Genomic DNA, 26,095 nt, shown 5'->3' with positions numbered 1-26,095 from the left:
CTGTGGGCATGTCCGGTACCCTGGCAGCAGCCCTCCTCTGTGAGGTCTTTCCTAGCTGCTGAGACCCCTGTCATCCCTGCTCCACTTCTCTCCTGGCACCACACAGCAAGGAGGTCCTGTCCCCCTTTGTGATGTTGCCACATGCTGGGGATTTCTGAAGGGAGAGACCCAGTCACAGGCTGTCCTTCCCTTCCAATGTGTCCCACGCTGTGTGAGGTGACTGAAGTCCGAGCGGCAGCAGTGCTAGGAACTCAGACGTCAGCGTTCTTGGGTATTAAGCCCTTAGCATCTGTCTTTCGCTGGTATCTAGGCAGATGGATGTCTCTGTTAATTGACTCATTTCTCCCTCCCACAGGCTCTCTGGCCATGAAGGTCTGCAGGAAGGACTCCTTAGCCATCAAACTCAGCAACAGGCCCTCCAAGCGAGAGCTGGAGGAGAAGAACATCCTCCCCAGACAGACCGATGAGGAGAGGTTGGAGCTCAGACAGCAGATTGGCACCAAGCTCACCAGGTAGGAAAGCAGCCCTCTTGCCTTGCTGACCCCAGGACAGGCTCTGTGGCTACAGTAGACATGCACAGCCTCCATCTCCAGCCTGCTCCTTGGTGTCTCTTAGCAACTTACTTACAAAGCCGGTGGATAGCATCTTATTTTGTCCCTAAGATTGCTTGTAGTCTCTCTCCTTCAAGAAGTCAAATCTTGGAGAGTTCCCTTGATTCAAGGGTTAGAAGGGGGAGGACTGTATGTAAGGAGCTGTGGGTTGGTTAACTAGGGAGACAACAAGCACACTCTTCTGTTATGCAGTCGAATGTTTGGTAGTGATGCCTCATTGCGACTCTAGGATGCTTCTTGAATGTTGTATGTATGGTTATTAAAGACATAGGTGTAGCTTTGTATTGTAGTACTATCTTAAACGCTTGTGATAGGTTTATCATCTAAGTCTAACTTTACATATTAATGGATGACATTTATTAAACGCTTGTTGTTTGGGCATGCTTCTAAGCATTTCGTATTACATATATTAAATCATTTTTCTTTGAATTTCCTGTAAAATAGGCCTGTTAATGCTCAATTTACAGTTGAGGACATCAGGCTTAGAGAACTTCAGTTACTGTCTTGGTTACTTTTCCATTACTGCATATTACTATATATAGCTTCTTTCTCATAATTAACTTGGTTTCTTCCTGGACGGTGTTGTAGTAATGATACAGGGATGTGTGAAATAGTCAACGCTGATAAGATTTGGCCTTGTATAACACAATATTCTAATGTGGAGAACAAAAACATGAGAACGACATATATACATCTTCTTATGCACTTGCTATCTTACTACCTCTGTGTGTGTTGTGTGTGTGTGTGTGTGTGTGTGTGTGTCATCATCTTCCCAAGGAGAAACTGTGCCCAGCCTTTCATGCCGAACACACAGCCACATCCCACCACCATAATACTCTGATCATAAAACTCAGAAGGGCAAGAGACATGGCTGTCCATGTTTGGAAAGTTCTCCGTATTCAAACCTTTGTCCAAGACATTCTCCTTCTTCCAACACTTCTTCCTTTCCAAAACATAAATACTGCTGGGAATTTATGAGAGCCACTGAAGACCGACCATGGTGTTTGTCTCATAAGATGAGCAGGAAAGGAAGCTTATTATAGCCTGATGGTTTTAATAGCATAAGAAAAAAAGTGCAACAACCCAAAAATAACTGAGGGACAGTGAGCCGAGTGCCGCGAGTCCAGTTTCTGCAGAACCTCCCAGGATGGAAGTACGGTGTCTACCTAAAAAGCATGATTATTATTCTCTCGTTAGGGTTTGGGTGTAAAGTATCCCCTACAGACATGAGTGTTTGAATTCTTGGTCTCCAGGTGATGTGATATTTAGGAATGTTGCAGAAGCCTTAGAGTGGGTGAGACCTAGCTGTAGGGAATGGGTTGCTGAGGGTCATAGCCTAGTTCCAGCTACAACTCTCTGCTTCCTGCTCCACTGAGGTGGGAGGAGTCCCACGATGGGGCGAGTCCCAAGGTAGAGACCCTCAGCCACGACCTCAGCCGTGCTTCCCAGCCTGTAGTTGGGAGCCAGTGAAACCCTTCCTCCCCTTAGCTGCTTCTGTCAGCCATCTTGTCCTGGGGCTAAGGAAAGTCACCAGTGCAACTTCCGGTAGCATTGCCTTGCGGGCGCTTTGGAGCAACAGTTCCTGACTCAGTCGAGAAATCATCAGGATTCCTTTGATGATAAGTGACTGAGTCAGCCATGGCTGGAGAAGTATGGAGTGCCCTAGTTAGAGATGGGACCACGGATGAGAAGGTACGCATTGTAGATGCTCAGGATCCAGGATAGTGCAACAAGGGCAGGCGTGAACAAGCCTGTCACCTGGGGCGTGGGAGAGAGACAGTAGAACTTCTACTTTAGTAATCTCCTTATTTTCAATTTCTTTATTTATACCTCATTATAATGGCTTGGCACATTCATGAAGGAGTTCTTGTTTAATTATTAGCCATAAATGGATAGCACACACAGTCATGCATGGTGGCCACACACTTGGAATCCCAGCTCTTAGGAGATGGAGGCCTGGAGGTAGGAAGATCAGAAGTTCAAAGTATCATCCTTGACTACATAGCAAGTTCAAAGCTAACCTAGGCTATATTCGGTCCTATCTAATTAGCTAGGTAGGTAGATACATGAATATATACATTTATACATACATACATACATAGATGGCACATGCGGGGGACGTGCTGAGACTTTTATTGATAAGAATGTTTAAAACCCATTGGTCTATGGGTCTCTTATCCAAGCCATGTGAGCAATACTTTTCACCCCAGTAGTCCCTAGTCAAGTGACCATAGAGACCTCGGGACATTCCCTCCCTCCAACCAAGACCAACCCCCCTGTGGAAGTCCATGCTACATTCTCTCTGGGTGTCTTCTAGGGAGCTTGAAACTCGATCCCTAGGAAGAGGTCACCTTGACTGTGAAATCTTAGCTGTTATATTTTCTTCAAGAACCAGCTTTTCTTCATCTCCTCACTGACATGATGTTCCATTCCCATGACTCAATTTTTTAAATTTTGAATCTAATTTGACACTTCAGGAACATTACCATAAAAAAATGAGACATAGAGCCAAGCTTCTTAAAGTTCATAGGTAGGGTGCCCTGTCAGAGTGGTCCCCTGAGAAAGAGATAGCATGTTTCTTCCCTTCTGTTTCTAGTTTGGGGGGCTCATTGATTGAAATGACTACTTTCAGGACCACTGCCAAGTGGGGTTGCCAGGAACAAAGGAACTAAACCACTGAAACATGAACTGACTCTGGCCACAAAAATCCAGTGCCCCCAGGCCCTTGGGGGACTGCCAGCATCCCAGCTATGCCAACAGAGCATCCACAGACTTAGCCTTGCTCGTGGTCATCCGTGCCATTTGGATCAGATGGGGAGAGAAACCTGTGAAGAGTCAGAAAGCAAGGGGCCTCACAGTAACCACAGGAGCTTCTATTCCACGTCCATCTTGGCAGTAGATGAGGGCTAGAACATTCTGCCTCTCTCTTCTCGCTTAAAATACCTCCTCAAGGCCAGTGGAATGGCTCAGCTTTGTGAAGGCGATTGTTGCTAAATTTGACAACCTGAATTCAATCCCGAGGACCCACGTTGTTGAAGGAGAGAGCTGTCTCCCACAAACTGCCTTCTGCATACCTCGGCATGTCCCCTGCCCCCGACACACACACAATAAATGTAAGTTTTTAACAACAAAAAACACCACCGCCCATTTAGAGATCCACTGTCTGCGTCATTGCCATCGTGGTTGACCAGAAGTTTTTTCAGCACCCACCAGAGTATCAGTAGACACAGAGAGGCCGTGCTTGTAACTGGACACACCTGTGTTAGAAGCTCTGGGAGTGGGGAATGTTTGGGTTTGGAAAGGGGCTTTCTCCTTGCAGGATCCTTTCCCTGCACTGAACATGGCCCCTGCTAGAGACCTTTGCCTGTTTATCTTCCCCGTGATCAAAGGAAGACGCTGGCTCGGTTTAAGCCATGAGGAGCACCTGTTTGCTGGAGGTGCTGTGACAAGGTGTCTCCAGTTGAGTAGTTCACACAGTAGAAACATATTGTCCCCAGCTCTGGAGACTGGTAGTCTGAGAGGAAGCTGGGTTGACTCCTGCAGGCTGACTGCAGGGTAAGGGAAGCCCGTGGCCCTGCCGGCTTCCAGTCATCTCTCCCCTACTCAACCCACGTCCACTAGTGTGCTGGAAATTTGGGGCTGTTCCTTGATTTTGTTTTTACAGCCATCTCTGCCTTCAGTTCCACGTGGCATTCTCCCTAGGTGGGCCTTCATCTGTAAAAGGACAGGAGCTGTGTTGGACTAGAACCTATCCTAATAGCCTTGTGCAGAATCAGTTCCCTCTATAGAAGACCTTGGTTTTTTTCTCCAAGGTTCTGAGGCTTAGGGCTTCAACATATAAGTTGGTAGAATACAGAATTCATCTCAGGGATACTTAGGGAAGCATAAAACAGCTCTAGAAAAGGGACCATGACCTCAAGTGCATGTGAGGACAGAGAGATATTGTGTAGAAGGGAAGCAGGCAGTTACAAAATGGTCAGCAGGGAGAGTTGGAGTTAGGGTGGGATGAAAAGCCCCTTACATTAAGGAGCCCTCACTATTGAGATGAAGCCTCCTGTTGTATTGAAGAAATGAAAGGCCATTTTTGTTGTCTCTTCTGAAAGAAAAAATGTGAACTATGAAGATAAAAATGCCAGGTTTTAGTCAGTTTTTCACTACTACAAGAAAAATTCCTGAGATAATAAGATGACAAAATGATTTGTTTTGAGTTTTCAGACTGTGGTCCATTGGCCCAGGAGTACGATGGAAGGCTCGTCAAAGCAGAGAGCACATGGGAAAGCAAAGCTTCTCCCCTCGTGGCAGCCATAGAGAATAGAAAAAGGAATTGTCCCATAAGTCTCCTTAAAGGCACGCCCTAAATGACCTAAGAACCTCCCACTAAGATCCACCTCTCAGCGGTACCACTGTCTTTTAGTATCTCCAACAATACTACCAGAGGGGAACCAAATCTTTAGCCATGGCCAGTGGCAGACATTTCTCCACCCAATGGCTATTTATATACCAAGTGGTATTTCTGTAGCCTGAACTTAGCCCGAGATCCCTATCTCAGCCCTGGACCACTTGGTTTCAATCTTGGACATGGCAGCTATGTTCTATTTGCCTAGTATCCACGAGGCCTCTGAATCCATTACCATGCCTGCTTCAGGAATGCAAACATAAGCCTGTTTGTATGTGCATCTGTAGCAATTTCAAGTTAACATGTGAAGGGTGCAGACTGACCTGGGTATTCTTTGTTGAAAGTCATCCTAAGGATGTCATTCCACGTTCCTGAAAACAATATCACTTCTAACTTGCTGTGCTTCAGGGATTCAGTCAGACGAGTCTGAGGACAGTGGCAGGTGTCAGCTGGAGGCGTGTACGGTAGATAAAGATGTCGGCTGGCAGAACCGTGCTGCTCTCTGATCCTTGCCTCTCACCAGCCCAGGAGTTAGGAGCTGGAGTTAGAGCTCTTCCCAGTGGTGACAGCTTAAATCTCTACCAAAGCCATAGAAGTAAGCACTGAGCACCAAGGGTCAGGGCAGACTTAGCACCCTATGGGAAAAGTTCATTTCTCCCTGAAAATTGCTTCATAAGGGCTCACTGTCATGACCTGAGGAGCTGCCGCCTTTGTGTTTGCAAAGAGGCCCGGAAAACCAGATATGGGAGATGGGAAAACAGTTCTCTGGTTTTCTGTATGAAGCCTCGCCATTTCTCTCCTATTTAAGATTGAATAATATCCCATCTACAAGGCATCCCAGATCTCTGGTTTATGCTCCAGGCAGTCTTTTGTATCTTCACCATAAGCAGCATATAAAATAATCCATACTAAAGCTCGTGTGCCTTTAAGTCATGATGCAGTATTCAAGGGAGAAAATTGAAACTCATTTTTTTTATGCTCAGAGCTCAGGCCATAAAACACAGCAACCCCAACTTCTGAATGCAACATTCATGGTGTTTATCGTCTGGTAAAATTGATGCTATAAGTCCTATACTCCAGCACCTGCCTCCAAAGTGGCAAACAATGTGTCGCCTGGGGCCTAAGGATGAATGCTAGGTGTGAGCTAGCAGCACCCTAGGCTAGATAATTTCTTCTGTGGCAGAAACACTTTCTAAAAATAGGAGGGTCTATGGCTTCAGTTCAGCTTGAACTTGGTGTCCCTGGGTACACACCACTGTGAATCCCACTTGGGAGGAAGAAGGGAGGACAATAGACCCGTGAGTGTTACACTTGTTCCCTTGAAGGCCCGGAGCGTTCATCCTTGTGCCCTCTTCATCAGCAGCGTCTTTGTTGTGGTTATTTTGGCTGTGGCGGTGGCAAAAATGAGAATGTGCTTCGAGGAGCAAGGGAGGAACGGGAACGGGCCACCGTTAGATTCACACAGCCTGGGTGGGGGTGATTTGTACGAGATGCGCCGGATGGGACTGACTTGTACTGGGTAGACGTGGTCCATGGATTCCAAGACCTCTTATGAACCTGAGAGGCCCGTCACCATGGTGACTCTTCACGAGGGGAGCACATCGGGATGAGCTTGACTCGACGGCAGTGTTTTACTGTGCAGCATTTGCGTTGACAGCACGTGGACCTCAGCCTGGGGAGATGACTCGGTGTTGAGAGCATAGGCTGCCCTTGTCGAGGACCAAGACTCAGTTCCCAGCACCCACATAGCGATTCCCAACCTTCCACAGCTCCAGCTCCAAGGTCTTCTGATACAGAGACCATGGAGGAACACTGCTTACTGGCTTGCTACTCGTGGCTTGCTCAGCCTTCTTTCTTAGACAGCCCAGGACCACCTGCCCAGGAGTGGCCCTGCCCACAGTGGACTGGTCCTTCCCACATTAATCATTTATCAAGGAAATGTCCCAAAAGGCATGCCCAGAGGCCAATCTAATAGAGGCATTCTCCAGTCAAGATTCCTACTTCCCTAGTGACTCTAGTTTGTCAAGTTGACAAAAAGCACCTAGCACATAAAGGTTCCGGCGTAGAGAGCTGGGTGATGTCTATCCCAGGACCCATGGTGGGTGAATACCCCTACGCCGTGCGGAGATGCTTGCCTTCTCCTTCCCTTCCCCTACAGCTTCTTACTGAGACGCACATGGTAAAGACCCATCTGGTAGGCTGTTGGTAGGGTGAATTCTCGACTGCCTGTGTGTGCACGCATGTGTACCCATTTGCAAGTGTGTCTGTCTGTATGACTGTGTCCCAGGAGGAGGGGAGTCGCCTGCAAGCCACACCCAGGATGGTGAGGAACAAAGCCGCATCTCTGTCAAGCACTGGAACTCTGCAGCTGTGCCCCACAGCTGCCCCAGTAGCCTGGGCATTTTTCAGTGATGCAGTCAGGGTGGGCTGCAGAAGAGCTGTCTCTGACCACTGAGAACAGATGGAGCTGTGTTTCAAAACTGCAAGGTTTTCAGAAGAAAGGGGCCATCCCTGGAGATTGTGGGTCTTCCCTTCTTCAGTTTCATGGCTTTATTTTCTTAATGTCTAGTTATTCCAACCACATTTCAGATTTGGGGTACACAGGTTGAAGGGCACACAACTGCACTTGACCGCAGACCAAAGGAACTGGTAGACTCCTCTGGGCTGTTTTTCTGGTCTCATCTTCAAGACTTCTCTGGAGTTGGGTTAAGGGGAATCTTCTAAGACTAGCCATTATAACCCTCATTAGTTCTCAATTCTTTTTTTCTCCCAAACACTGTTGAGCTGATCTCTCTTATCAGTCGGCAATCTTTCTTACTTATTCTTCACCTTAGCACATAGGAGAAAGGAAAACTTCTGACCCTTCAACTACGTGGCTAGATAAAAGTAAGATCAATCCACATGCAGAGACAACTCTCAGGGTTCTGGTTCTGGAGATGTGTGGCTTGAAAACCTTTTGTTGTCGCCCCGGTGTGCCCTAATCAATATCTTATCTGGTCTTCCTCATCAGACCTCTAGAAGGTGGCTGACACCAGAACTCTCACTCCATGTGAGGAAACTGGGCTAGTGGATCTTAGACCCCATCCACAGTGAAGAAAGGTACCTCCCAATCCCTAGGTCCACTGTTTTCTGGTTTATCTGTTAGAGCAAATTGGCAGTTAAAATCTTCTTCCCAGCACCTATGACTTAGTAGGTACCCTGTCGGGTGGTGGCGTTCAAGAAAGAGGAACAAGACAGCAAAAAGAAAGTAAAACACTGTGTTTCCCTCCAGTGCTTCAATGAGCTTTATAGTGTATCAGATCACACTGTCCTTAACTAACAGGAAGCTCCAGAGCCCCAACAGTAGGGCTCAGTTAAGTCACGTGTGCCTGTGTAGTGCAAGACGTCCAGTGTCATGGTCCTTGCAGCATGGTCCTTGGGCCGGTGATATCAGCCTTCCCTGAGAACTTGCTAGAAATGGACAGGCTCGGGCTTACCCCAAACTTAGAATCAGAAAGGCAAAGGAGGGTCGAAAACGTGCATTTTAACAAGCTAATGCCAAAGCACCCAGACACAGGAGGGAAACAGTGACGGTGAAAAGACCAGTCCAGGGCTTTGGAGTCGGAGCCGGTCTTGAATACTCTGTTCTATTGACTAGCTGACCGCATTTCAAGACTGACTTCCCAGGCTGGTCTAGAAATCAAGACCCATTGCCTCCATCTCCCAAGTGCTGAGGATGCTGAGGCATGCCCGGCAACCCTGCCAGACACCTAGTTTGAAGCCGTCAGACCAGTCCATTCTGAAAGGTTGCCTCTGTGAGGCTGTGCCTATGCATTGTAGACAACTACTGGTCAATTTCTTTGATGGCTTCTTCGGTATCTGATAGAATGATAGGATTATAGCATTTTAAAACTAATGCTTGCTACTGTATCTAATACGCTTCATTTTACAGCTAAAACCAAGGCTTACATAAGTAATGCTTCTGACAAAGTTCACACAGTAGTAAGATTAAAGGAAGAAAAAGGGAACTATTTCTTGTAATCAAAGACCTGTTAAAAAGCAATTCCTTGAACTCTTCACAGTGTAAGTTCTCCCAGGCACATTTACCAGATCTTGCTTAGCCGAAACATGTAAAATAAATGCGTAAGTGAACAACATCTCCTCAAGTAGATTGCTAGTGGGTCGTCCCAGCTGAGTCAGACACTAACCCTTATAAAGGGAGAAAATCACTAGAATACTTGTGAAGGCCAGAGCCAAGTGTTCAGCTTACTAATAGAGTGGTTACCTCACATACCCAAAGTCTTGGGTTCAGTCCCCAACACTACAGGGGAGGAAAGCATCATAATAACTTTAAAGGTCAAGGTCACTAGAGGATTCTCCAGCTGGTACCTTCATTTGAAGTGGCCCATTCTAGTGATTTTGTCTCCTATAAGTAATACCTGTTCATTTGTATGTATTAAGAACTTTTTAGCTGCTGGTGGTGGTGCACACTTTTAATCCCAGTGTTCGGGAGGCAGAGGCAGTCAGAACTCTGTGAGTTCAAGGCCAGCCTGGTCTACAGAGTGCGGTCCAGGACATCCAGTACTACACAGAGAAACCCTGTCTTGGCAAAAACAATTCTTTGTTGACCAGGCTGGATGGTGCACACCTTTAAGCAAACTTCTGTGAGTTTAAGACCAGTCTGGTCTACATAGCAAGTTCCAGGACAGCCAAGGCTAAACATAGTGAGACTTTGTATCAAATAAAAAAAAAAAAAAAAACCAAAACAGAATTCTTTGCTGGAGGTTTGGGGGAGGGCGTTTCCTGTCACCACAGAGGGTTGTAGTGCCCTTTCTTTCTTTGTTACTCACCAAGGCTGGCTTTGAGTTTAATGGGAATGATTTTTTTCCCCAGCTCCGGCAACAGAGCTTGCACGTAGCACTGAGTGTTTAGATAGCAGAACTGGATGCAGCTGAAATTTGGCACCTCGGTTCTTTCTCATGTATCCCCGTGCAATTTTGTTCCTTGGCAAAAGGCCTACATCTCACACAAAATGCTAATGGGAGCGATTCATTTTATCTGTCTACATTATGTTCATTTCATTCCTCCTAGAATGCCAGGGTTTTCATAATAACCTTGAGAGTGTGTGTGCCAAGCTAAAAAGCAATGTTTAGAAAAAAATATATAAACAAAAGAAATAGAAAAGCATCCAAAGATAAAAAAATGATTAGAAATGGCTTTCCCTGGAATTCTACAAAGCAAATTCTTTGAAGTCTAAGTGAGCACACTTTTATTTTAGGAAATGTGACCATGAAAATTTGATGATCTGTACCCACTGAATCATTAAAACAATAGTTTTTTTTTTTTTTCAAAATGCAAAGGCTCTTTGGCGCCTTTGGAAGGAATTGGCCAACAGATACATTGTGGGCATTGGCGGTAATCAGTGTAGTGAAAAGAGGTTTGCCTCCCATAAATTCTACCCTTCTTTTGTTTATTATTATCTTCCTTGCTTTGCCTGTCACCAAGTTCCCTCTTAGAAGATGCCAAGACAAAATGTGTCACTGAGACATCGTGAGCCACTGCCCTGTCCAGATTTGACTAAACCCATGAGCCTGCCACCTGCACACTCTTCCCTGAGAAGACTGGTCAGTGCGCTGTCTCTGTGCTTAGGTTAGTTAGCACTGCCATTGCTTAGCAGAAACATGGTGGCAGGTTGGTTCTGAAGCCCACCCTATCACAACAGCTCAACCTGGCAGGCGCTACCCCGTTGCACCTGTCCCTGCTCTCCCTCTGCCTGCTTTCTTGGTTCATAGCCCTTAATTAGCATCCCCGTCAGGGGCCATTACCTGTGAAGTCTGATTCTCATCACACAGCGCGAGGTTCAGGAGCGGTGTGCTGGGCTGGGCTCAGATAGTCCCCAGAAGACAACCGTGAATGTGTAGAACTACGTCTGAGCAAAGATACAATAAGTCAAAACAAACCAACATATAATAGAAAACGCTGGACCGGAAAGACAGCTTAGTGGTTAGAGAGGACCTGAGTTCAGTTTCCACACCCACATCAGGCTACTCACACATACCTGGAACTCCAGCTCCTGGCAATGACATTCTCTTCCGATCTCCTTGGACACTGACATTTTTGTATACATTAATACACATACACACACACGACATACACTCATGCATGCAAACAAAAAAGTCTTTTTTAAAGCTTTACATTGCCGTAGATGTCAACTAAAGTATAAATTGGCATCATGTCTTCCACGAGTAGCTATTGTATTTGTGAATACGCTAGAACCGAGCTACTTGTAAGACTGTGAAGCGCTTCTGAACAGCAAGCCTTTCGCGATGTACGGTTCTCAAACGCGCTGTTAGAGGAGCCAACTGGACTTAAGAAGGAAACCTGATGACTTCTGTGTGCTTCTCTATCACAGCCAAATCCTAAGGCAAAGGATGAGGCTAGAGGAGCTAAGCCATCCCTGGAAGGCCAGTTTGTAGCTAAGGCAACCCACCATAACCCAATCCTTTAGCTGCCCCAAGGGGAGGAGCTCACAGCCACAGCCACGCCCCGACAGCTCTCACCTGACTGCACAGCCACCAGGTAGCTAGTCTTCCTCTGGTCCAATGTGCAAGCAAGGAGCCAAAGACTGCACGTCACACTGGGAGGTGACACCCAGCACAGGGTGTGAGTGTAGAAGTACTCCGAGATCAGAACAGTGTGCAGGACAAATGAGAAAAGCCAGGGCGTGAGAGCATAGCATCTTCCAGATGCTGTCTTTGTGGGTGATGCGGGAAAAGGATGCGAACCAAGGTTTCCATCCTGTGTTATCACCTATGTCTGTAGGATTGGGAAAGGCTCACACAACCACTGTTGGTCCTTTCTCTTTGGCCATGCTCAACCTTCTCAATCCTATGTGAAGGACGCAGCAGGAGGCCCCTTTTTGATGGGGCTTAGAAACTATCACCATAATTGCCCAGCACCTCATTTTGCATTGGGGGAACCAAAACAATTGGCCTCAAGTAAGCTGTAGTGGCTTCTATGGTTGCTCTCTGGAGCTGAGGCTTCAAGGAGATAGTTTCCCAGCTTCTGTGTCTCCCTTTGACCTGGGAGCTCATGAATTACAGCCCATGTGCCAAATCCATGTCTCCACATCGCCTTTGTCAAGAAACCTTTGCTGGAAGACAATCACACGTTTCATTTCCCCTTTGGCTGTGTCTGTTTCCACACTATAGTGGCAAGTGGAGTATGTGCACTGGAGACCGTATGGTCTCCAAAGCCTGAGGCATCCTTTGAAGAGAGAGAGGAGTAGATGACCCCATTAGGGATGTAGACTGAGGATATTGCGAGAAGCTAGCCTTGGCCTCACAGCGTTCATACTCACAGATCCATTTAAGAAGCGAATCTGCTTAAAAGACCTACAGTAAAGGAGAAAATTCTATTTATCTCCACACGCATGAGGATTTTCTTTGTCTTCCTTTCTCTAATCACCAGAACTAGCCCATTCATCTTAACTTACCCGTTCCCATCTATCTCTGAAACACCATGGAGCACAGAAATTATGGAAGCGATCGAGTCCATTTTTTTTTATTGCCTGAGTAATTAGAAAACTGCTCCAAGGACAACCAGGTACCCGCCAGCTCAGAAGTGTGAGTGTGAAGATGGATGGAGGAGGTGCGTCTGGTTTAGCAGAGGAACGTGGTCCTTACACGAGCAGGAACCAGCCTTGCCACACAGACCGAGTCTGTCACCAATAGATGATCCTCACCCTGTGTTTCTAGCAGAGGGTGGCTCCTAAGCCCCGCAGGAGAGTGAGGCAACTTGGCTCAGAAGCCAAACTCCAGTTCTAAACCATGACTCCCCTGAGTGAACGTGGAGCTGGCCTCAGAGTTCTAACCTCTGGACGGCTGAGACAGAAGCTGGGTGCCACACAGTGTGAAGGGCGGTGACAGCCAATTTCAAGGCATAGACAGTGGCGAGGATGCGCCTTGAACTGCCACGAGAGAGAAGCTTTCTGCATTTCCTGAGTGACGGGAAATGATTGTTCTAGCCGTGCAGGTTGTGCAAGAACGTACACGCACACACATACACACACCTGTCTGCAGCGGATACATGAGACCCTGAGGATAGTCTCCTTCAGCTCTGGAGCTCACAGGCTCTGACTCAGTACGCAAGTCTCTCCTGTTGATGATGGTCAGCTGGGGAGGGTGGCTTCAGGGTGGTCAGACATTCCTGCATGCTGTGTGGAGGCTTCCGATTGCCACCTCGCCTCCGCCTCTGGGTGACCTCTGTTAAGGACACGTCAGGTCGGCACAGGGGCCCCAGTTGTCATTATCCCGAGAGGAGGAGATGGCTGCCTTGACTGAGGGATGTATGACACCGTCACTGGGAAGGTGGTGTGTGTGTGTGTCACACCTCAGGAGTTGGCATGGCTGGCGCTTCCTGTGAGGGATGTGACCGTCACGGGCACAGGGCTGTTCATGGAATCGGCCCAAGTCTTCCCTTGCTGCTCAGTGGGGCGGTTCAGCTGCTCCGGTCTGTCACTCCATCTGGCCTCAAGGGCTAAAGTACACATGGGAAAGAGCAAGGGTACATGCGACATATATGTTGTTTGATATGACCACAGCGTGGGGAGATGAAAAGGGAAGGAAGGGAGTCTGGCGGGCTGACAGGCCTGTGACAGAAGCATGAAGAGCGGCCATCTCTGCTCTCAAGGGAGCTCTTTGTCCATTAGATAAACCAAGAGAAATTATTTACATGTCCCGGTCTCATTTTTATTCATTTTAAAGTTAGCAGGCAAAGTAATGGGTTCAATATCGGACCTTCACACATGTCGCTTACATGCTCTTTATGAATGAAGTCTATCTCAAAGTTTCCAAAACACTCTTCATGCTTCCTTTTCTGAAAGACAGGATCCCAGGCAGGCCGGACTAGCCTCAAAATCGCTATGTAGTCAAGGATGACTTTGAAGTCCTAATCCCCCTGCCTCCGCTCCTGAGTGCCGGGATTACAGGTGTGCACCACCATTCCTGGCATCGTTTTTCGATTCTTGGCCTCCTTTCTTTTCCCATATGAACAGCACCTTTCCACTTGTGAATACATAGGCCCGTTCCGTCATTAACATTCTATCTACCCTCAGCTTCCTCGAATTAAGAAAGCTGGTTTGGTTTGGCTTGGTTTTGAAGAAAAGTCTCACAATGTAGCCCAAGCAGGTCGTAAGCTCATAATTCATCTGCCTCGGGGTCCCAAGTCCTGGATTACAAGCATGTACCACCATGCTTAGCTAAGAAATACACTTTCAAAGGTAAGGAATGCAGATTAAGATTGTTAGACATTCCTGAAAATTCTCATGTTCCCCCCACTACACACACACAAATGGGAAAAGGGAGTCTTTTTGTCAAATAACATTTGCATGTAATGTGTTTTCTGAAAGAGTGTCAGGCCACAGGAAAGCAATTAAAGGTTAATAACTGTTTGTTTTGGCCTTTGGGGCCGCAAGGTTATTGTTTCATTGAGAATGAAAATTTAAAATTGTGGAGTCAAGGTTCAGGAGAGAGGAGAGCAATGAGACGTTTCGTGCTGTAGTCTAGGAAACAGCAAAAGCATGAAACCCAAACTATTACAATGACCAGGGTCTAGACTGGATGTTTCCTGTTCTTGGCCTCTTATCCAAAGAATTGAAGACAAGGGGCCACATAGATGTGCAAAAGTAGCAAGGTGGCCCCTATGGGAACAAAATACAGCGTGGAAAAGATGCCTTGTCAAGATTGACAGCAGCCACTTGAGTAAGGGCACTCGAGGACCCCAGGTCACAGCCTGGGTTCTCTTCTTATGGGCTCTAAAGAGGTGCTTATTACTAAGGGGTATAGTTTGAGTGGATCTCAATTTTGATTGATTGATAGATCCGGTCATATATTCATTTTGCTACTGCACGTGTTCTTCCCATAATGCACCTGATTTTAATCATCTGCATGTTCAATTATGCAGAAGCATAAAAGAGTAAATAGATGATTCTCTAATAAAAATTTCATTTGAAGGACACAATATGACTTATTGAACATGTACCCAAACCAAACCAAAGAACAGCCGTGCTTAGATGAGTGTGTTCCATATGTAACTGTGTTAGCTATCTTAATTTCTGTTAGCATGGCACCTGTCTATTGATGTGGGGCTGTGCCTAGCGGCCCCGATAACAATGGAAGCATCCACTGTGCAGGCCGTCAAGCTTTCTTGCTGTTCTGTTCTGTTTTTCACGGGTTTGATGCCTAGTAACATACACAGCTCTATCCTTATTCCAGAACGAATTTCCCCTCGGCACCTTTGGCGTTACCACAGTGTTTCTCCTAGTCAGTTGTCTCAGAGTACAATACAGGGCCTCACCCTGGGGTCATGGCTCCCAGAACAGAAGCCAAAAATACCCTCTTGACTGCAACCTATTTAATCTCTTCAAGTGAAGGGGCCTTTTCCTAGTTACCAAAAATACTTGGAGCTTTATTCTTGTTTGTTAAAAGAGTCTTTTGGTCCCCCCATCATTCTCCACAGCAGGTAGCCTCCATGTCGCTATGCCGCCTGCCTCAGGTAGGCACTCGGATGCAGAAGGTATAATCAAGGACATGACTGACTGGCTCGTGTCCCAGCTGATGGTAGTGGGTGATGGGAGCAGGCGAGGAAGCATGGTACCTGTCCATCTTCACATCTGCCCTCCCTCTCACTGGTAGCCAGCATTGACAGAATGACAATGTGAGAGAAAACTGAAAAAGACTAAACCGGGTGTGTGGCGCAGGGCTAGTAAGAGTTACTGGGCTAAGCCCGGGACATGGTCCAGTGTGTAAAATCCCCTGCTGTGCAAGCCAGGCAACCTGACTCCCATCCTGGCAGCCCAGAGTGTAAGGAGAGAGCCAAGTCCTGATAGCCGTCCTCTAACCTGCACTCCTGGGCCACGGCACACCCATGCACTCACACACACACATATCACACATACACTAGGAATATGACGATGCTAAATAAAGTTACATGTTCGCTTCATTTGCTGAGGAAAAAGTCAAAGAGGAATGAGTCCTCTCAGAATAATCCTTTTGCACCAAGAAGGGCTCCCATACAAACCCAGAGTTCATACTCATACCTGTATGCACAACCCCGGAGCTTAGATATTAATGATTCCTATCATCTTTAAAACTCTGCTGATCGCCTATGTATGCCAGTATACAAGTGCTGTGGACACATAAATAAGACAATGTCTGCGTCATTGAGGAGTTCCCTAGGCAAGATCCTCCCATAAACCCTCAGCAGGAAGGGTAAAAATCATCTTTAAAACCCGTGGCACAGCAGAGGAACTTTCTGCCCTGTTCAGTGGGTCAGAGCATCTCAGGTTTCCAAATCCGTGGAAGTGCGGCCAGGTTATTTCACAGTGGACTAGGAGGGAAAGACAGATGGGGTATTAGGGCCATTGGGGTTGCAGGGCATAGCTGGAATGAGTTTGCTTCTATCTTTAATGCAATATCAGCCCATGGAAAGCTGTTAGCCGAGGAAGGCGACACTCTAGCCCTCGCTCTCCCTCTCGCCTGCCCCGACCATTCTCGGCATCAGAAATCTCACCAAGCTTGGCAGTGCGGGGATGCTTTGCTGCCGTGCACAGAGATGGGCAGATCGAGACATAGGGAGGAACAGTCGCTTAGGCGGGCTGGATGAGTAGGAAACCCGAGCAGCTCATGGGTGTGCACAATTCTGCCCCTGAAGGAGCAGATACAGTTATGCCTGCGACCTGGGGAGGAGCAGGAATTAGACGTTGGAAGAGGAAGGCGGGAGACTTCTGAAAGCAAAAGGAAGAAAGTAGCTGCACAAGAACCTCTGGGCGGAAGTGTCACATGACAGAGAAAGGTAGAATGAGGCCACAGGATGAAGCTATGAAGTCATCAGTGACCTTACTAAGAGCTGATTCAATAGAATAGGATCGCTCAATGGTTTTCCATCCCGATTGCTTTCTACTCAAGAAATTTGCATGCAATCCCAGGTATATTGGCATATGAGATTAGTATACAAGTCATTTGTTGGTAATCATAAGGAAATATATTTCAAAACAATCCTTCCATGGGCATATAAGTTACCACTTATTTAAAAAGAAGCAAATTTGCATGCTAATGAGATGGGTGTGCTTGTCTCTCTGATATAATAGAATCCAGAGGTATAATGACTTGGTATTTACATGCTAAAGAATGATGATGGAAAATATTGGAAGTTTTATTGTCTGCCAGGAAACACTATATTTCTATGAGAGCAGAGAACTTGGTGCGTATTGCAAAAAGACACTGCAGCTCACAGCATGCTCTAGTGCCGATCCTAAGCTAAAGCGTTTCGGGCAGTGTTTGTTGACATTGAGGGGTGTAGCACGATGCACACTGTGACACGTGTTTATTATGTATGCGAAGGCAAGGCTGTGGTGGTAATATAGGATCAACAGGTGTGAATACTGACAGACACACCTTGTGTTCATTATGCATTTGTTTTGGTTTTATTTGTTTTTTTTGTTTGTTTGTTTTGTTTTGATTTTTTTGCATGGTTGGGGGGAGTCTTTCAAGACAGACTTTCTCTGTGTAGCCCTGCCCATCCTGAACCAAGCTGACCTCAGACTCAGAGATTCCTCTCTCTCTGCCTCCTGAGCACTGGGATTAAAGGCATGTGTCACATGCCCAACTACATATTTGATTTTCAATCGATTTCTGAACATTGCATGATTGATGCGGTGGTTCAGAAACCTTTACTGTTGCCATGTTTTCAAGACCCCTGCATTCAGTTAAGAAGATCTGCAGTAACGGAACAGATTTCTCGGCATGGGTCCTGCCATGCTTTGGAATGGATAACTTTGTGGGTGGACTTACCTATGCATTGTGGGATATTTAGCGTCAGTATGGCCTTCTTCTAACAGATACCAAGAGCAGCTGCCAATCGTGGCAACCAGAAATAACTTCAAAAATGTGTGCTGAGAGGTAGAACCACCCCAGTTGAGAACCAGTGTGGTAGAGGGCTGTGGACTGAAGCTGAGCCATGCATAGGTTGTGGCGGCATCAAGTCAGGACCACCTTTTCAGGAGGCTTCTGGCAGCCAAGAGCAATCAGGTGGAGGGGGGCAGAAGAGGGCTTAAGACAGCTTCTGTAGTGGTTGTTTTGTTCTGTTTCATTTCTAAAGAAGAGCACATCTGTTCATCCTACAGAAAAAAAAAACTAGAAAAGAGGGAACATTAAGATGTGGGGTGGTCATGGAGCAGCCCCCTTTCAGGTAACTCATAAGCATCTCTAGCTGTGGACTTCAGCCAGTCCCCTCCAGAGGCTACCTAGGCGTCCCACACTGGCTTGTGTCATTAGCATCAAGTCAGGCCTGATCTGAAGGGATTCATTGGGAATATCAAAGATCCAGAGGACTCAGGTCTTCCTTAGTAGGAAGTCCCGGGGGTTCGGGTACTCCTTGATAGGGAATAGGATCAGAGACCGTATCTCTTTCATAGCATGTTACAGAGATACTTTCCAGAGCAAAGGGAGTAAGAGATGTGAAATTGTCCCTACAAACTTGAAAGCACTTTGGAATACCGTTTTCAGCTGCTTCAAGGGGCTGTCGGGTTCACAGAGAACAAGACTTGAATTTGAAATCGTTATGTGTGGAGTTTCTGCGGACTTTGTATTTTGTTTGTCAGCCTGAATAACAATCAGAGCCCCCAGACAATGATGTTATTTATTTGGGAACAGCAGAGCATTGCAGTAAAGACCTAGGTGCCATGGTAAGCTATGGGCATGCGAGGAGATTGAGGGAGGGGAAAGATTTTAAAGGAAAAAGTGAGGGCTGCCCAGTATACTTTAAAATAAGCAGCTTTGGCTAATGCAAGAATAAACAGCAAGGTTGACCGGCCTGACATTGAATGCGCAGTTAGGCAGACGTCCTTATAGATATCTGTGGTACCGAGGTTGCAATTTTTGCAGTCTCCATAGCAGCTGGCTCGATTTATTTAATTAGTTCACTTGTTGCTAGGGCAAGATCCAAAGCAACTCCATCTTGATCCTGACAAGTTTCTTACATCCTGGGTCTCTCGTAAGACTCCACGCTGTAACCGTCTCTCCAACTACAGACCTCCATTTCAGAAATTTGGGGAGGACAATTAGAAATGCGTGCCTTTCTGCCCACCGTGCCCCAGTAGAAGACTCTGAGGAGCCTGGAGTTCCTTCCACAACCCTCCTCTCACACACACCTTATCAATACCTCGTGGGTGCCGTAGATGCGCTGAATAACTGCAGGGTCGTCCAATACCTGCCAAAAGCTTGGAAAACCAAAGTGTCCCTGTTCCCAGTCAGGTCCGCTCAGTGTGATGTCTGCCCCTCCCCCCGGAACTTTGTGGAGGTGTCCAAGTATGTGGTTCTCCCCTTGTGAGCCATCATTCCCATTCTCAAGTAACTTCTGTCACTACCTCTTCCCATTGGTCCCTCCTTCTCCACAAGGCACCACTAGAAGTTTCTGCCCCTGCTATGATGCTGCACTCTCCATGACTTAATTATGCACCCGGTAATAAGAGTCATTTCTGTGCCTGTTCATCTGGCATTCTATGTCTAATAAGGCTCTGGTGGAGATGGGTGGAGGCAGGAAGAAGAGTAGCCATTGTTCTCCGCACACAGACACCCTCTCTTGCATGTCCTCCAGGCCACAAGCCTCTGTGCTCTCGGTGTGCACAAAGGTAGCAAGAAGCATGCGCTAGCCTGGAGGCAGAGAGAGAAAAGCAAGAGGCCACACAACCGTGCAAGTCAAGAGGCTACAAGGAAAGAAAGGGACTTCTGTGAAGAGGAAAGGCCCTGCTAAGTTTCGGTCTCCTGGCCTGGGGGCACTGGAGGAGCAGGGCTGGGGAGGGGCCTGCAGCGGGAGGGAGGGCAGCTTTGCGTGACCTGACACAGGGTGCCCTTCCTGGGCTTGAAATTGAGGAACCAAGGAGGTTCTGGCAGCCAGTCAGTGTCTCAGAGCACAGGATGGACAGAGGACTCCAGCTGCTGACGCTGCCTGATGTCTCTGCTGGGGCCGTGGAGATCACCGACCCCAGAAGGATATGACATGGTCCAAAAAATTTTCCTGGATTTTTTTCGTAGGCGGCTGAGCCAGAGACCCACCGCAGAGGAACTGGAACAGAGGAACATTCTGAAACGTAAGTTGACTGAGCCCAGGGTGACCAAACACTCAGGGCAGCCTTCCTGCTGGCTGTGTCATGGCTTACCGGGTCTCTCCCTGGGGCCCATGGAGGTGCTGAAAACCTCTCCTGCTGGAGGCCTCAGGGAAACCAAGGATGTTTCTTCTGAAAAGTTGGGGGCGAGCTATGCCTCCGACCTCTGGGTTATGGGTTAGGAACTCCCAGGCTGAAACCAGAGCCCACCCTGAGCTAAGCTGAAAATGGAACTGAGGCACTCACCAGAAAAAGGCGACTTTAAAGAGGGCCAGTGTCACACTTATTGACTTTAAACCAGTGACTGGGGCTTTGATGGCTGGCGTGTGTCAGGGAAATCTGAGTGTGAGGCGTGGAAATCAGTTGGCTGCCGCTGACGGAACTCAGCCCCCTGAGAACCAGCTTTGCAGTGGGAGAAAGCCCTGCCGAGTGAACACTCAGCCTGTCCTGAGTCTGGCCTAGCCAGAGGCATGCTCGCATGACGCTCCCATCCACCGAAAACTGGCTGTGAACAGGGGGGAAAATGGGCCCTTGTTCAGCTCGGGACATAGAGTGCATTTAAATTTGTGCAGAGTCCACTTGGTACTAAAGCAATTAAAGAATGCGAAATGATGAAAAGAAGTAGCGTTCCACCAACCCAATATACCTCCATTCAACAGAAGATATTCGATAATTTCTGTAAATCAAACCACACCCACCAGACCCTGGCTGCTGTCCTTACCTACAGTTTCCTCAACCAGTAAATAATATATTTACTTTAATATGTGATTCCTTTTCCCTGGCCCCCCAAAGCCCTTCTAATTTCTCTCCAAAAAGAAAAAAGAATTACATATTAGGAAGTATCTTATAGACACGTGCGCACACACATCACATGAGACTTTGCTCTAGGCGGCTGGATATTTCCACTTAAAGTCATTTCATTTCTGGTTGCGTTTTTCTACCCCTCCTCTCGATGGTCTTGTGACCTGGCCACCATTCAGTGATTTGCTTCAGGACGGTGTTGCATTTTGCCTGGGAAGCTGTGACAGGCTCTGCAGCCCCTGTAGGTGCCGAGCAGCTTGTCTGTCTCAGAGTCCAGCATCCTTTCTCAAAGACAACCGTTACCTTCCCAAGCTCAGAGCAGGCTGATCTCGGGCCGTTTTCCTGGGTCTAGAGTGAGCCTAAGGATTGGTGTATAGAATTTTTTTCTCTTGCATCCATTTAGCTGATTGGTGGGGAGGGCCTATGCCATGGCTTTCATGTGGAGGTCAGAGGACAACTTTCCGGAGCCATTCTCTCGCTCCACCAAGTGAGTCCAGGGGACCAAACTCAGACTGCCAGGCTCAGTGACAAGCGCCTGTGTGCACTGAACCATCTCACCAGCCCTAACTTATTTTTAAACCAGTGAGCGCCCTCCAAAGTTTCTAAGTTTGCCAGAATATGGTGCCACATACCTGTAGCCCCAGCACTCGCAGACCGTGTGTTAAACCGGCAGACTGTAAATTCTTGTCGGCCTAGGCTACATAGCAAGGCCCTGTTTCTAACAGTATTCTTCTGTACGATAGATGGCATAGAACTGTTAGCAGTCTCTACTGTTGGGCAAGCCTTGGCCCTTAGGATGTTTCCTTTTTGCCCCGTGCAGGCATCTGGTCTATTATAAAGTTTCCATTGTTGATGAGAACTGGAAAGGAGAGTAGGGAGCTCTCGATTCCACAAATTAGAAATCAGATAAAAAGCTTCCTCCACTCCTCTGCTGCAGTTGTCCTGAGCTCTGCAAGCCAAGCACCGCCCCGCTGCACACCAGGTTTCTGTAAATACTGTTTCCCGCAGCAGCAGGGGAAGCGGCAGCAACAGCAGTAGCGAGGATCAGGGAGAGAGGATTCCCCCAGCTCACATCTGGCTTCCACCTCTGCTTGACCCAGAGCCCAGAACAGTATAGCCAGGCGCCTGGCCCTGGTTTTGTGTTTGGTTTGTTTGATAGATTTCCGTGTTACTGTTGCTTCCTAGAGTCTAACCAGTCCAGGGAGACTAACAGGAAATACGTGATTGTGCCTGTGTTTTATCAAATGCCTTCTACCTTTTCCTGGTAAAATAGCTACAAATTCAGCCTCTGCCTAACCAAGTTCAAGCGGATTGATCATCTCTTGATTGCCAAACCTTTCAGAGATGGACCTGCTTTCCCTGTGTGTTGGTCCTTTGTCTTTCTAAATTTATTTTCTGTGTTTATTATTTAATCTAATTTTTGGTTGGTCTTGTTTTCATCGGGGAGAGAGGTGGTTTTCTCTCCTAGTTTTTTTGTTTGTCTCCTGTAGCCCAGGATAGCTTTAAACTTGGTATATACCCAAGGCTGATTTTGAACCCGTTAATCCCCCTCCTCCACCTTCCAAGCGCTGGGATTGCCTGTGTCACCACACCTCTGACCTACTTAACTATTCTATAAGAAATGTCAAGCAGTCTTTGAAAACATTCCCAAATAATCAGTTCTCAAACTTATCTTCTGGACTTTAAACTGGGAGAGAAGCTGGAAGATGATGGCGGTAGAAGCTGGGCTCGGTCTGCAGTTCCACCCTGCCCAGCCTTGTAAAGCAAGCCCTTCCTTTGTTCAGTAGCTAGTGAGGCACCATGTGCATCTGAGCACACAATGAACCCTGGGGAGTGGGCACCATGACGATGACGTCACCAGACTTTTGTGGCCCCTTTTCTCAGTTGCCTAGTGGGATTGCCTTGACATCCTCTGCCTGAGAATTCATGACACTGGGTTGGTAAATGGCTTTGAGCTAATGGTATGGACACCGTAGGTGGCAGTTTATGACCCGTACCTCTGAGGGCCTGAGAACCTACTTCAGAGATAAGGCCCCTGTGCTGTGACATCTCTGGTACAGAACACCCACCCTCATGGCTCAAAAGGGGCCTGTAGGTCAGGAGTGAGGTCAGACCCAGGAATGGGAAGGAGGACCAGCCTCAAGCAAATTGTGGCAGCAGGAAAAAGCAGAGGTCTGCACTGTTTGAATGGTGAGCTGTGTCAGGTGTGGCTGGTGGCTTCTTTGCCCGGGGCTTTCGTGAGTTCTTTTTGGAAACCCAGAATGGTAGCCCACAGGGTCCCTAAGTTTCAGCATGGCGCCCTTGAGCTAAATCTAGGACAGACAGCAAGACTGCCTTCCTTCTATCCTTCCTCCTCCTGCAAGTATAGCTAGCTGCCTGGGGTCACAGCTACCTCCAAATTGAGTCTGGATAGACTGATTTATACTAAGATGATAACGGCTGGCTAGTTTCCCAGATTTTATCACAAATCATTTACATTTTTTAAAAGAAATATCAGTCTTTGGGTATCCCTTCTTCTAGGTCATGCTATCTGCTTCCCAGTTTATCTGTGATAGGTTAATTCATCCTAAGATAGCAATGGCTATTAGAGATGTTTAGCTAAGAGCGATATGTGTGTGTGTGTTTTAAGGAAACTCTGGGAAGGAAGTAGGGTTATTAAATTCAAAAGAAGAGGCTTCGTGGTTGGGTCCTAGCACTGTGGCCCATTCCACAGAAGGAAAGGATATTTCCTGTGCTGTGCATACAAGGTCCTGATACCCACAGGCAGACAAGGACACAAAATTATACCCTGGGAGTGCCACTCAGGGCCCTTAGTCCTGCTCTGAATGGATGCCATCTGTTGCCAGAAAATGTTGTCTCCAGCTTTGGTCACAGTTGGCTGTAACTGCTGCTGATTTCTAGGGTAGCGAGAGGGAAAAGCAGGACTACTAATTACATCCTCCCCACCTCAACTTCTATGCACTGGGATTTCTTTCTCTGAAAGACTTACCCTGTACGGAGACCTTTAGAAGCCAGAACTGAATAATAACTATGGAGCATGATAGCAGAATCATAAAGTTGCAGAAACATCACTTGCCAACCACGATTACAAGATGAGAACCCAGGTATCCCGTGCAAACTTAAGGGACACGGTGCCCACATCAACCCATAGTTTACTTTTGCTGATGCTCTCCTCACCCCATGACTGAGGACCTTGCGCCTTCTGTGATACTAGTTGGCGTTCATGGTATTTTTCAAATCAGATGGTACCATGTTGATGAATGTGCTTCCACAGAGAACAAGGAGCCCTTCCAAGGCCCAGAAGGTAAATGACGCTCTGTGTACGGTCATTCTGTTAGTTCAGACAGAGAAAACGCCCGAGTCCTCTGCCCTTCTTCCTAATCCCTTCCCCAGACCCTTACTTTTTAAAAGTCTGACGAGTCCATTGTTCATATATCAATCTGGGAACGTTTAGTCTCTGGAGTGTATTCCTAAGACACTGCTTCCAAATCCAAATGCAAGCGCGTATATTCCACACTCTGGCCTCTTCACATGGGTTCTTTGGACTTCTTGGGAGATTTAAAGAATGAATGAACTCAGGACGTGTGCAAGGTGAGAACTCTGAAGTCAGGGCCAGCCGTCTTTGAGGCTGCCCTTGTCATTCCTGCAGCAGGTGGAGGCATGTCGCCTCTCCTACCCTACAGGGCTCTGGTCACTGGGGCCACACACAATGAGCCCTTTCAGCCTCTTAGAGGCCCCAAGAGGCATGAGGTTTATACTTTTCTCTAGGAAGGCATCCTGAGTCTCCCCAAAACGTCTGTCACTGCCTGGAGTGCTCCCACACTTCTCCCACACACCTCCTTGGCTTAACCACTTGGCTTATCCCAGCATCCCTGCCTGGGCCCCAAACCCAGACCACGGTTTAAAGTTAGAACTTAAAACAACACTACTCTCAGAAATCCTACAAATTCGTGGCAATTGAACAGCAAACTACTGAACCACCCATGGGTGCTTCCCTTCAGGCGTAAGGATAGCAGGGAATGGGACCTAAGTGCTTCGTCTAGAGCCTGAAAAAACTCAGAGGTTACACCTGGGTGTGGGTGACACCATGCTCTGTAATCAGTAGCATCTGCCGTGTGTTTTCAGCTCGGAATGAACAAGAAGAGCAGGAGGAGAAGCGCGAAATCAAGAGGAGGCTGACTCGCAAGGTAAAACAGCTCCCCACGTGGGCGCCACTCTCACCCCTTGGCTTCTATAGCCAGGAGGGCTTTGAAGCCTCTTGATCCAGACTGCTGAGACTCCCTAACATCTTTCTTGTGGATAATGGTCAGCTGAGCTGTAACTCCAGTTTCAAGGGAGCCCAGCATCTTCTTCAGGTATCTGTGAGCACCAGGAACACACATGATATAGCTACAGACAAAACACCCATGCACATAACAGTGAATGAGTAAAAAATAAATAAATAAATAAATAAATAAATAAATAAATAAATAAATAAATAAAAGTTTAAAAAGAAATAGATTGTGTGTATTTTAACCCTACCACACCATTGGAAACTCATTATGCAAATCAGGAGTTCAATCAAATAAAAAAAAATTGCCAGGAGGCTGGGTAGTGGTAGTGCACGCTTTTTATCCCAACACTAGGGAGACAGAGGCAGGTGGAGCTCTGTTAAGTTCAAGGCCAGCCTGGTCTACAGAGTAGTTCTAGGACAGTCAGAGATACAGAGAGAAACCCTGTCTCGAAAAACCAAAAAAAAGGAAGGAAGGAAGGAAGGAAGGAAGGAAGGAAGGAAGGAAGGAAGGAAGGAAGGAAGGAAGGAAGGAAAGAAGGAGGGAAGGAGAAAAAGAGATAGAAAGAAAAAGTCAGACTTAGTGGTATTTTAGTCCCAGCATTAAGGAGGCAGAGGCAGGAAGGTCTCTGTGAGTTCAAAGCCCGGTCTACATAGTAAGTTCTAGGTCAGCCAAAGCTACACAGTGAGACCCTGTCTCAAATCGAAAGAAAAGAAAGGAATGAATGAAGGAAGGAAGGAAGGAAGGAAGGAAGGAAGGAAGGAAGGGAAGGAAGGAATTTAGTAGTTTAGTGTGGGCATGATGACTCATGCCTGTAATCTGAGCATTCAGAAGGCTGAGATTGCATCAAGTTCAAGGCCAGCCTGAGCTACAC

General features: G+C 47.1%; 1 protein-coding gene across 3 annotated transcripts in view; it reads left to right on the top strand.

Moving 5' to 3' along the window:
* Positions 1-26,095, top strand: part of Phactr1 (phosphatase and actin regulator 1) — a 241,247-nt gene that overhangs the window by 204,134 nt on the left and 11,018 nt on the right. For all 3 annotated transcript variants that reach the window (XM_050142440.1, XM_050142439.1, XM_050142441.1), the window contains 3 exons: positions 356-512; positions 20,079-20,134; positions 25,076-25,137. In XM_050142440.1, coding sequence (XP_049998397.1) covers positions 356-512; positions 20,079-20,134; positions 25,076-25,137 — 275 coding nt within the window. The remainder of the gene's footprint in view (positions 1-355; positions 513-20,078; positions 20,135-25,075; positions 25,138-26,095) is intronic.

This window comes from Alexandromys fortis, unplaced genomic scaffold, assembly GCF_014885135.2.
Source record: "Alexandromys fortis isolate MF-2015 unplaced genomic scaffold, M_Fortis_MF-2015_v1.1 scaffold_5, whole genome shotgun sequence".
NCBI classification, from domain to species: domain Eukaryota; kingdom Metazoa; phylum Chordata; class Mammalia; order Rodentia; family Cricetidae; genus Alexandromys; species Alexandromys fortis.
Note: the sequence above shows the minus strand (reverse complement) of the source record. Positions and strands in the feature narration are given on the sequence as shown.